An 11,903-nucleotide genomic window follows, 5' to 3' on the forward strand; every position below is an offset into this window, starting at 1 on the left:
CTCTGCTTCAGTGCATCGGTGTGGACGAGGCGGCTGGGCTGAGGCAAGGACACGCTACAGCCTGCTGGGGCCTTGGGGCGGGAGGATGGGCTCAGAGACGTGCGGTTCCCTTTGGGTCCGCTTACCCTGCAGTTGGGTTGGCTTGTGCCAGGAGGGGAGGTTGCCCTTGGCCTTGAAGGTTTCCCAACTGCGCTGACGTATGCTCTTTCTCTGTGGCAGCCCTTGGCTTTAAGGTGAATTTGGCCGCCTGCATGATGGTGGCCTACCCGGGGGTGGTGTCCTGTGATGCAGAGACCTGCGCAGCCTCTCGCCTGCCCAGCTACTGCTTCAGAGCGTTACCAAAGAGAAACTTGAAAGGCGTTATCAGTCCCACCACTGTCTATCAATACGTGGGGACCACCGAGAAGCAGTAAGTGTTCTCTGAGCTGTGCACGTGAGGGGAGAGGGGCCTCAGGGGTACGACCTTGGCCGAGCAGAGGGCTCGAGTTCTGCAGCGAGACCAGGCTGCTCTCCCACAGACCTCCCTTGCCTGTGGCTGAGAAAATCGGAAGCCCTGGTGCGGGTCTGCTTTCTGCCTCTGTGCCCTTGTGCCTCTTGCTGCTAAGAGTGTGGAAATGATGGCACCGGGATGGGGAAGGCTGGCCTGTCTTTGGACACACAGGGTAGCCTTGCGTTCTTTGTCCGAGCGGCTTCTTCAGTACAGCCTGGCTTCTTTCCTCATCTTGAATTTCTTTGGTTGTTGCCTCCGGCAAGGGACTTTTGTTAGCTTCGGCTGTCGTGCTGTGGCTGCTGGGCTTCCTTATGCTCGAGGCTGTGCTGGTGTGTCACCTTGAGCTTTGGCCAGGGGAACATGCTCGGAGTAAGATGCTGCTTGAGAGGGGGGTCTCCACTCCTCCACAGCAGGCTCTGCGTGCTCCGGCTTCTGACCCATTAGGCGACTCCTGTTTGCTCTTCTCCCCCTTCTAGACAACGTGACGTGGGCGTTGCCGAGGAGAGGTCACCCTATGGTCCCTTGCTGGGTAGGTGGAGAACTCATCCGAAGCCCACTTGCTTCCCTTTGCCCAGTGCTGGGGGCTCTGCTGTGGGCTGCCCCTGGCACACAGCTGAGCGCCACGCAGCTGCTTCCTCGCTCCCTCCCTCCCTCCCTTCCTCCCTCTCTCTCTGCTGCGGGATGGGGGAGAGAAGTGGAGGGGCTCCCCGCTTTTCAGCACGCTGCAGCAGCTCATTTCCTTGTGGGTCTGCACAGGTCGGGAGGCAGAGATTGACCGCTTTGAATGCTGCTTGGAGGCCTATGAGCATTTGGAAGAACCACACGTCCTGGCATTTGTGGGCATTCCAGGCTCTGGAAAGAGCCACTTACTTGCCGAGCTGGCCATTTTAGGCCGGGCTGCTGGGCACAGGTAAGCACTGTGGAGCTGTCGCTTTGGCACCCCTCCGCCACCCATCCCCTGGCGTTTGCAGAACGCAGTTCGGGTGCTGCTGTGCCCAGCCCTTGCACTGCAGCCTCCCAAAAAAGCCTGCTGTGGACCCAGCCAAACAGTACCCACCTCCTCAGAGAGTTCCAGCTGGCTCTGTGAGCCACTGTTCTCCTCCTTTGTCCCTGGGCCGAGCACAAAGAGACGGAAAGAGCTCCAGCTGAGGAGCTGAGAGGAAGCAAGGTGGCCCACCTCAGAAGCGCTGCTTGCCCTCTGGCTGTTTTCCAGAAGGAGCACTGGGGCAGAAAAGCCTTGCTGTGGGCCAGGCGGCAGACACAGACCCGCCACCTGCTGAGGCCTTCCTTCTTAACCCAATGAGTGCCTCTGCAGGGGGTGCATAGTGCAAGCCGGGCTGGGGCTGCGGAGGCGCAGGGGCCGCGGCCAGCCCTCCCAGTGACCGGCCTGCAGCCGCCCACGGGGACTCTTTCTTATACGACGAGTGGAAAGCTCGGTCCTCTCCACGACGCACTTGGAGAGTCCCGCTTTCCTCTGCAGAAAGGACCAGGCGGCTCACCTATAAAACACTGCTGTCCAGGCAGGCTGGAGCTACCGGGAGGCAATTCTGGATCTCAGCGCCTTCTGCTTTTGCACCGCAGGGTCAACACTGTGGAACTGGCAGAGGAGAACTTGCAGCAGCCCTTCTCTGCCATCCGTCTGCTGGTGGCCAGGGCACTGGGTCTCCAGGCCGGTGAGACTTGCAGTGACAGGCAGCGCGCCCTGCAGACCGTGCTCCAAGGCACAATAGAAGAGAGCAGCTATTGCTTGCTCAATGATGTTTTCTTAGTGGAGGTGAGAGCGAGAGGCTGTCCTGCTTGGATGCTCTGCTGGGAGCAGCTCAGCTCAGGGCTGGGACTCGTGGGGCTCGTACCCCACCTGTCTGATTCCCGTGCCCAGGAGTCTCCCTGTGCATGGGGTGCTCCTGTGCCATGCATGTGCCCTGGGTCTCGTTCAGCATCCTGGAAGTGGCATTGACGAGGGGCTGGTGCTGGCCGCACGCAAGAGCAGAGGCATTCTGCTCTGCAGTCTTGCTTTGCGGGATAGGTGTGCCTAGACCCTCAGCTATGTTCCTCTCTGTCTTTCCTGGACAGTTTCCCATCACAGACGAGGTGTGCAGGATGCGTCACACTGAATGGAACAGTGCGTTCCACCTGACTTGTACGCAAGTGCTACAGAAGGTGAGCACGTCTCCCTCCTCCCGCCTCACAGGAGCCAAACAACCGTGCTGGCTGCGGGCTCCGCGCTGGAGCTGCCTGAGGGGGTGGCAGGATGAGGCGCCTGGGTCACGGCCCTTCCAAGAACTTTGCCCAGCTTCTCTCCTTCTGCGGGGGAACTGATGTTAGAGGAGGCCTTACAGTCTCTCAGAAGCAAAGTTGCTAAACTCCTGGAGAGGGAGGTGGCCGAGGAGAGGCTTCTGGCTATCCCCTTGTCTTGAGGAGAGAAAGTCCTCCCCAGAAGACGCTCAAGAATCCACCAGATTCCACTCAGAACCACCTGTTTTTATTTTTTTTTTCAGGTGCTTGGAGGGGAATTTGGCATATTTTTCGTCGACAATGCCCACTTCGTGGACTCTGAGTCCTGGTCTATCATGTGGCCCCTGCTCCAAAGCATCACGGTCCTTATGGTCATGAGCTTAGCTCCGGGCCATGACAGAGCAGAGGACATTTTCAAAGCTGCCACAGACAGCACAACATCGGAGAGAATCACCTGTCTTCGTCTGGAAGGGCTGAAAGCTTCCGACGTGGTGCGGAAAGCCTGCCAGGAGCTTGGAGTGCGCAGCATCCCCAGGGAGCTGGCAAGGTAAAGCCAAGTCGGGGAGCTCTTCTGAAGGGGTTGCATTTATGCTGACCACGGCTGGGAATCGCCCTGCAAAAAAGGCAGCCACGGGGCTGATGGGTCTCTCCTTAAGCCTGGCCATAGCAGGTGTGAGCTGAGAATGGGCAACTGCCACGAGGCAGCAGAGTGTGGATGGTGTCAACCCTTTGCTGTTGCCGTGGCTTGCTCTTCTGTGCTTTAGGCACTGTCCAGCAGCCTTTCCTGATGGATTCCCAGGAACGCTGTGGGTCTGGGGGGCCCCAGGCACTCACGCCCCATCCAGAAGCCATGCGTAGCCATGTTGAAGAGGCTGGTTAGCCTACGAGACCCGAGTGACTCACCACCCACCAGAACTGTGCTGCACCTTACTTCCCTGGTGTCGGTTGTGCTCCTGCCCAGGTTCCTGATCCAGAGAAGCTCTGGCATCCCATATTACTGTGAGGAACTGCTGCGCTCCCTGCGTTGCAACAACATGCTCTTGTTGCACACCGGGAGGCCGAAGGAAGGAGAGGACAGCTGGCAGAGCCTGATGGGTAAGCACCCTTGTTGCCAATCAGCTGTTGGCTGTGGTGCATCCTCTCCCGCACAGCCGCACCTTGCTGCTCCCTTGGCAAAACACCGGCTCAGCTCCTTGTTCATGCTCCCCGTGCTCTCCCTGTCTTCTGCAGCCAAGGCATCACCCGCTGTCACAGCTGCCTCAAGCCCAGGTACTGGGAGTGACGGCGAAAGGATGTGTGCCATCAGACCAGACGTGAGCCTGGAGACCCCCATGCTGCCGTTTGCCTTGAAAGGTGAGGAGCTGAGCAGCGCTCGTCCAGTTTGTGGCTGTGCCCCAGCTTCGTTTCCCGGGGTGCAGGTGAGAGAGAGGCTGAGCACCTGCGTGCTGCAGAGTCACCCCCTCAGCCTTGGGGCTCAGCCAGGAAGGTGACTCCAGTCCAAGCAGGCTGTGGTTTTCCCCTGTTGGCAGTGGACCAGCTCTGAGCTGACCGGTGAGCTGCACACCATGGGTGGGGGAGCTCTGAGTCCAGCTCTGGGCTGGTGAGAATGCTTTGTGTTCTCTGTGTGCACTGCTGGCTATGAACCCAGTGCAGACCTAGCAGGTCCCCCTAGTAGGTGGGACGTGCATACCTGCTGGACCGTGCCCTCCCCATCACCGGTTGGGAGCATTTGTCTGTCTGAGTGTCTCTGTTTTCCCTGGCTCCTGTGACCTGTGACTGGGGGGGGAAGCAAAGCCATCTTGAAGATACCAACCCTGGGCTCTGGTTGCCCAGCAGGTGCCGTCCTGAGGAAAGGAGGCCAAAGTCCTCCCCGTTTGCTCAGGTGAAACTCTCCGGCTTCTCCAACCTCAGGCTCAGGGACAGGCAAGACAGAGATGTGTTGCTTCTTCTTGGCAGAGATTGCGCTGGCTGAGCTGGACCGGATGGATCTACAGAAGCAGATGGTTCTGAAGTTTGCAGCCATCATAGGGCCGGTGTTTACAACCCAGCAGCTGGTTCACATCCTTCCCATCTCTGTAAATCAGTGGATTAATCCACTGCTGGACATGCTGGTGAAGGACAACATCCTGAAGCGGCTGAAGAAGACAGAGGAGCCAGAAGACGTGCAAGGTGCTCCAGAGGGGCCGGCCACCTCCGGGCAGGCAGGAAGCGGTAAGTGGTGGCTGCAGCGTGAGCCCAGGAGCGCTGGGGCTCCACAGGGCCCTGCTCACGCACCTTTGTGCAGAGGGAGATTCTCAGTGGCTGTTGGAAGTGCCTCTGCCACTGTGCTAGCAGGCGCTGGTCGGAGCCCGGGCTGGGCTCAGACGGCAGCAGCACTCACCCAAGTGTGGCCTTTGCCCCAGTTGGGGCAGCCTTGAGGTCTGGCCCCCGCTTTGGCTGAGGCCAGGACTCATTGCCTTGCAGCGGTGGAGAGGCCCTCCGTGAACACGGGGTCCAGAAAACAACAGTCTGACGTCCTGGCCTTCTGCGCCCCACTGCTGTGGGAGGCGACGTACGAGCTGTGGCCCACGAGGGAGAGGGTGAACATTCACCGCCAGTGTGCCGCCTTCCTGGAGAAGCATGCGCACAAATGCCAGAGGTGCCACGGAGGGGACTTTGTGGCCTTCCACCGCTTCGGCGTCTCCAGCCCCCAGAAGCAGGGGAGCTGCCAGGGCTCTGCTGATGAGGATGACTGCTGCAGCTGGGAGGCCTTGGTAGTTGCTGGAGAACACCTGAGGAGGGCCAGGACCCACCCTGCAGAAGGCGAGATTCTGGCAGAGGGCGAGCAGACAACTCTGCGGGCCGAGGACGGTGGCGAGTGCTCCTGCCAGTGCGAAGCCATCGCCGAAGCAGTGCTTGTGCCCCTGGCTCGCCACTACAGGGCAATGGGCAGCACTTCCCAAGCCCTCTATTATGTGCTGGAGTGTGCGGCTGCCTACCTGCACGTCTCCAACAGCTACATGGTGAGTTACCCTGCTAGCCAGCACGAGCTGCATTAGCAGGGAGGAGGCCTGAGGGCTGGCCGCAGGCTCTGCACCAATGCTCACCTGCTGTCTGTGTGCTTGTTGCAAGGCCCTCATGAAGCTGAGCGAAGCAGAGGCTCTGAGGAGCTCCATCAAAAAGGAAGGAAATGCCATCGACCGCTTTGAGGAGGCCATCTTCTTCAGCCTCAAAGGAGAGGTAAAGAGGCAGGTAAAAGCGGAGGGTGTCCGAAGGGATGCAGCCATACGCTTCCCCTGCTGGCAGGGAATGTTCCTGCCACAGCCAGCCCCTGGTCCATTTCTGCAGTCTCTGCAGGTCTTGGGCAAGTCCTCCACATCTGCATGCCTTCCTCTTCCTGTACAGGTCTGCAGTAACGTGGGATGTGTGAAGCTGGCCAAGGAAATGAGCAGGCAGGCGCTGAGACTGCTGGAAAAGCGGTTCCCCCGGACTCGTGCCGGGGCCTTTGTCAAGTCTCTGTGGGAAGGGTTGAAGCGTGCTCCTCAGGCCACAGGCAGAGCGTCCTTCCTTCCCCAGGAGGCTCGGTAAGCAACAGAAGGGACAATGCGGGAGAGGAAGAGCCCTTTTGTACCTGCTCTCACGCATCCAGGCCCAGGCCTGCCCGGGTTTCAGCCCATTCCCAAGCCTTAGCAGGACTGAGGCATTCAGGCGTGATGTGTGGGTAGAGCCAGGGATGGCGCTGCCTCACGCTGCCTCCCCTGCACAGCACAGGAGAAGAATGCACACCTTTGGGTAAAAAGCAGCTTGTGCTGAGGGATGCTGTCACGGAGTCATCTAGATAAATCCCTTCTTCCAGCAATGTATCTGGCTAGCCCCACCGCCCTGCTTTCCCTTGCCCTGTCTGACTCAGTGCTCCACAGCTGTGCCTCTGGGCCCAACGGTTTCTCTTGCGTGGCAGGAGGAAGAAGCAAGCCTGGCTGGTTCAGCGGAGCAGATGCCTCTCCTTGCTCGAGGACCTCTACAGCCAGGAGGGCACATCTGGCGGACAGAGGTTCTCCCGCCTGGCAGCACTCATGAAGGCCAACACGGACAGCAAGATGCACTCCTATCAGGCAGCAGACTCACACATTGGACAAGCCTTGAATTAAGGAAAATAGGTCAGGTTAAAAGCTATGTGCTTTCATGGCGTGCTGAATTGGCAGCTGCAGATGTGGCCTTGCGAAGCCAGCTTTTGGCTGCCCATAACCGATGCTTTTCTACAGGCTTAGGCAACGAGTGCAGACAGCGGGTCTCCTGTTTCTCCAAGTGACACCGTTCAGGTACCCTACGTCTGGAATGCAGACAGCAGGCTAGGACAGTAAACCACAAATTAACAAAGAAGCAACGGATTGGTGGACGGAGCTGTAGCCGATGAGAGGACCGGCCAAAGCCAGGTGAAAGAATACAGTGAGGAAGACCACGGCCTTCATCAGAAAGACCACCAGACAACCAGCAAGAGATACCACGCATGCGTAAAAGAACTGAGACGTGGGGGGGGGAGGGGAGGAAGGGGGAAATGTCAATCTTGTGGAAGGGGGACTCATCGTAATAACCCAGCCTCTTCTTGGACAGCTAGTGCATATGTAAGCAGCTTGTTTTTGAAGTGTGTGCCTTTCCTGACCTGTGGTATGCAGGCTTGGAGGGATTACCCCCCTGCATCCGGCGTGTGCGCAGCGCTGAGTAAACATACCTGCTTTATAACTACTCTGTGGTTATAGAGTGTGATTCCGCACGCCAATTTGGCGAGCCAGCCAGGAGGCTCTTTGCTGGGCCGTGGGGCTGGTCGGCCCAGGAGGCGCTTCTGGTGCGCCCCGAGAGATTCTCGGAGAAGACTCCCTGGGCCAACACATCCACCATGGAGCAGGGAAAGAGCCCCGGCTGCGGACCAGGTATGTTGGGAACAGGGAAGCCGTAAGTCGTAAGCGCGAGAAGTAGATTGTGTTTTTGCAGTGGAGATTTCCAGTATTTCCGTATGTAGCACTTCTGCAGGGCTCCCCGCCGCTACAGGCTAGTCAGGCCGTCGTCAGCCCAGCTCTTGTATTCGTGCAAAGGGCATCAAACACAGTCTGCTGCCTCACACGGGGCACCATTTGTTGCCTTCTGCAACTGTGATGTTAGCCACCTGTGTCAGCCCTCTTGCACACACTGACCAATTACCTGATCAGGGCCAAATGACTGCAGACGCACACCAATATGATGAGCAGCAAAATGGCGTCTACTCACTACTAAGCACAGCTTATATACCTTTACTTAAGCTATCGTGCCCTGTCTTGATTTGTCCATACCGGATCTTAGCCCCTTACTACAATTCCTTATTTGGCTCCTATTGTCTCCTCATTCCTTCGCCTTCTTATCTGGTTTACTTTGTTAGCGAGGACAGTCTGTCTGAGCACAACAGCACCCTTTCACTGTGCTTAGGGAGAGGCCTATCCCGTACAGCACGTATCCCCATCAAGCGCCTACTACAACATCTCCCCCTCCCTAAGCTAAATATTCCTTACACACATGCCTCACCCGTACATTGCGAAGCAATGCAAAGCGCCTAATGCTAAATACATTTCAGCAAACTATCTCCACTATCCCTCCACAGCGATCCTTAAGCAAACATCAGAGCAACAGGGAGTCCTTTCCCGTCATAACCCGACTCCCCGTGCCCGGTCAAGCCTTGCCCTGTTACAGCACGAACGCAACAACCTAAACCCTTCTACAACCTTTCACGCAGTCTATGATACTCAATCCGATGGTCAAAAGTCTTTTCCATCACTCGTTGCAAGGAGTTCTGCAAGCATCCTACAAAGCATGGAAGGCAGATTAGAATACATATAAAGATTGCGAGCCCTATTGCGAGAACCTTACGCAATTGCTTTAATCATGAACCCACTCCCCCAAACAGTCTGTGCAATTTCCGAAATGGTCACTCTCTTCTTTAATCTTCTGTGTATGTTCTTGCATCCATTATAGTTGTTTATGACACACTGTGATCGCCAGGGACACCATAAACATCAGCAACATCGGAAGTGTCAGTGTTGCAGGTGTGGTACTCCTCTTGATGAGTAGTTCTCGATCCCGTCGTCCGTCCCTCAGTTGTTCTGGAGTTAGCTTCAGTTTGCCAATGAAGAATTTCTGTAGAAAAACTTCTACCTAGACTCAGTTTTGGCAGATATGTTACTTATATCTGGTGTTAGTTTTCATGATGGTACCCACAGAATTTCCCCAGATTCATGATGTTTAACTGCCGCATACCCGACAACGGATACCCTTTAGCAAGCCCTTCCTGCGACCAGGAGGCCCTGACTGACCTCCCCCAGAGGGGCATTGTGCTCTAACGTGGCCATACTGGCCGCATCGGAAACACAGCCCTTGCTGCTGCAGCGATCTTTGCTGTCGCGGGCCAACAGCTGCAACTATAGCTGCGGCTAGCCCTTCATTAGTTAAATGAGCCACCTTGAGCTTATCTAAGACATACTGAATAATTTCTCCCAGGGTATTAAGCGTACTCGGGCCAGCTCGTAGCAATGCCTTAACACTGTCATGTGATTTCTGACGCAGGCAGTCAATGATCACTGGCCCTTGGGCTGGTTTCGGGAGATCAGACCCCTCTGCAGCAGCTAAAAGCCTGTCTGCAAAGCTTTGAAAGGATTCATTCGGGCCCTGGGTAATATCTGTGCACGGAGCAGGTGGTTCAGCTTTATGCACGAGTTTATTAAACGCTTCCACCATTGCATCTGTGGCTGCTATTAGCTCCCCGGTCTTAGTTTCGTTAACTGGCCCTGGGGCGAAGCCACTCCCACGGCCTTCCCTGAAAGCCGCGGGACGCCGGTTCCACACAGGGAGCGGCCTGGGCCGACCCCCGCCGCCCCGGCAAGCCCCCTCAATTCGGCCATCCAGTCCATCTCCCATAACGTCTATTGGACCGGCCTGAGCACCATACGCACTAAGTTTGTGATGTCGTTGGGGAGGAGAGGCCCCAGTGCAGCCAAAGCCTGTAGTGCATTTAACATCAGAGGCGATTTCAGGCCTCTTTTATCCATAAATTCCACCAGGCGCGCAACACCCCCGGGGTCAGGCGGCACCCATTCGGGACCATGATCACTCACAATCACCGGGAATGCCTCTGGAACTATACCCTCCCCCAAAGCCTCCGATCTAATCCGATTCCAGTCCGTCATTTGATCCCTCCCCCGCCACTCAAAGCCAGTCCATTCTTTCTCCGCTACACTATCACTCGCACTACCGCCCCTGGGAGTGACCAGAGACGGTAGGCTATGCCCCCTGTCCGCATTGGACGGACCTTTTGTCTGGTCCCTCCCCTTGTGGGCAGTAAGTTGATCCTGCTCATGTAGATCACAGCTTCCTCCGCCTCTTTGACTCAGGTAACACTGACGTACTTCTGATAAAGGATACAACGTTCCGCCTGAGCGGTCCGGATACGGGGGCGGGGAACGAGACAACAAACATCCGATCTCTTGTTGTCTCCTTTTGAACTGGGCGCGGTCGGCTCCCCCGGCGCTATCTCACTAACGGTCACTGGCGGCTCCGTCTCCTCTCGGCCCCTGCAAGAAACTGCTCCCGAGTCCCCATCGGACCCCACTGAGTCCGGTGTCTCGCCTCCACCGCCGAGACCCAAAAGGTATCGAGCCTCTGCCAATACCTTTCCCTCCACTCTGGCCGCGTTCAACGCCCCCAGTATCAGACCCCAAGTTTTTAACTCCGACCCGCCCTCCTGAGCACTCAAAATATGTTGCGCGAACTCAGAGGTGAGGTCATCCCACCTCCGGTGATCAAGAATCTCGTGGGGGGCTTTAACCTCCCCCTCCTGCTCTAACCGGGAAATAACTGCGTGGATATCCTTCTTAGAAGGAGCATAATTGCCAAAGTAATCCTTACAAAACTGAAGCAATACCTTAAGAACATGTTCCATAGTCAGTTCCCCGCCGTCACCTCGGTCTTCTGCAGGGCTCCCCGCCGCTACAGGCTAGTCAGGCCGTCGTCAGCCCAGCTCTTGTGTTCGTGCAAAGGGCATCAAACACAGTCTGCTGCCTCACACGGGGCACCATTTGTTGCCTTCTGCAACCGTGATGTTAGCCACCTGTGTCAGCCCTCTTGCGCACACTGACCAATTACCTGATCAGGGCCAAATGACTGCAGACGCACACCAATATGATGAGCAGCAAAATGGCGTCTACTCACTACTAAGCACAGCTTATATACCTTTACTTAAGCTATCGTGCCCTGTCTTGATTTGTCCGTACCGGATCTTAGCCCCTTACTACAATTCCTTATTTGGCTCCTATTGTCTCCTCATTCCTTCGCCTTCTTATCTGGTTTACTTCGTTAGCGAGGACAGTCTGTCTGAGCACAACAGCACCCTTTCACTGTGCTTAGGGAGAGGCCTATCCCGTACAGCACGCATCCCCGTCCAGCGCCTACTACAACAGCACGTAAACAGGAAAACGCCTTCATTTATTATGTTACTGTTTTGTTTTGCCTCCTTTGGAGGAGGAGTCCACATACGCTGCTTGTTGGATTTAGGGAGTGCAGCGGTCAATCATGGCTAGATAAAATTCCGTAGATAAGGAAGAACAGAGAAACCCCCGACGGGATCCTTTAAGCTGTGTGCTCCCTGTACTTTTCCCTAGGATTAAACTCACTCACTTTCCTCTACGCAGCGGTGTTCCCCCCCTTGCCGTCCTGGCCTCGAGTCAAGTCCTGTACCTACAGGAGGGAGGCTGGAGACAGCTGACAGAGTGCAGGGTACTGGCTCAGATCAGCCCCTTAACAGCCCACCTGAACCGAGCTCTGTGACTAGTGCTGATACTGAAAAGATAGAGCTCTGCCAGCTTAAGAGAGAATCGGAACAATGCAAAAGGGAGGTTATAAATTCTCCCTTTCCTAAATCTAACACCATTATCCCCACTGGCACTTCCGTGTATCCTCTTAGGGAAGTTCCAATGTTATCAGGGGACAGAGGAGATGTAAACTCCCCACTTGCGAGTGGAGAGGTGAGAAATTTCAAAAGGGAAACGAAACCTTTAATGCAAGATCCTCTTGGATTAGCAGAACAGTTTGATCACTTCTTGCTCTTGGTCATCAATTCAGCTTATGAAATACTGGGATTTAATTTAACTGGGAACACCTTAGGAATAACGGAGGTAGAGGG

At 56.0% G+C, this 11,903-nt stretch overlaps 1 protein-coding gene and 1 long non-coding RNA gene across 2 annotated transcripts; both read left to right on the plus strand.

Annotated features, from left to right (window-relative positions):
• The first annotated feature begins 284 nt into the window (after positions 1 to 284).
• On the plus strand, positions 285 to 1,334 carry LOC121108253. Its single transcript, XR_005842649.2, has 3 exons — positions 285 to 409; positions 967 to 1,019; positions 1,247 to 1,334. It is a non-coding gene; the product is annotated as an uncharacterized LOC121108253 (long non-coding RNA).
• Positions 1,335 to 5,841: 4,507 nt separating this feature from the next.
• On the plus strand, positions 5,842 to 7,150 carry LOC124417541 (adenylate cyclase type 10-like). Its single transcript, XM_046905863.1, has 3 exons — positions 5,842 to 5,956; positions 6,110 to 6,288; positions 6,663 to 7,150. Exons 1-3 carry the CDS (start codon positions 5,843 to 5,845, stop codon positions 6,850 to 6,852), a joined length of 483 nt encoding a protein of 160 aa, XP_046761819.1. The 5' UTR covers position 5,842; the 3' UTR covers positions 6,853 to 7,150.
• Positions 7,151 to 11,903: the final 4,753 nt, after the last annotated feature.

Source organism: Gallus gallus, chromosome Z (genome assembly GCF_016699485.2).
Source record: "Gallus gallus isolate bGalGal1 chromosome Z, bGalGal1.mat.broiler.GRCg7b, whole genome shotgun sequence".
In the NCBI taxonomy this organism is placed as follows: domain Eukaryota; kingdom Metazoa; phylum Chordata; class Aves; order Galliformes; family Phasianidae; genus Gallus; species Gallus gallus.

Excerpts from the sequence above, each read along its gene's own strand:
- LOC124417541 (XM_046905863.1), top strand. The coding sequence starts at position 5,843 with ATGAAGCTGAGCGAAGCAGAGGCTCTGAGGAGCTCCATCAAAAAGGAA. Across the intron at positions 5,957-6,109 it reads AAGGAGAGGTAAAGAGGCAG|GTCTGCAGTAACGTGGGATG; the intron begins GTAAAAGCGGAG and ends CTTCCTGTACAG. Across the intron at positions 6,289-6,662 it reads TTCCTTCCCCAGGAGGCTCG|GAGGAAGAAGCAAGCCTGGC; the intron begins GTAAGCAACAGA and ends CTTGCGTGGCAG.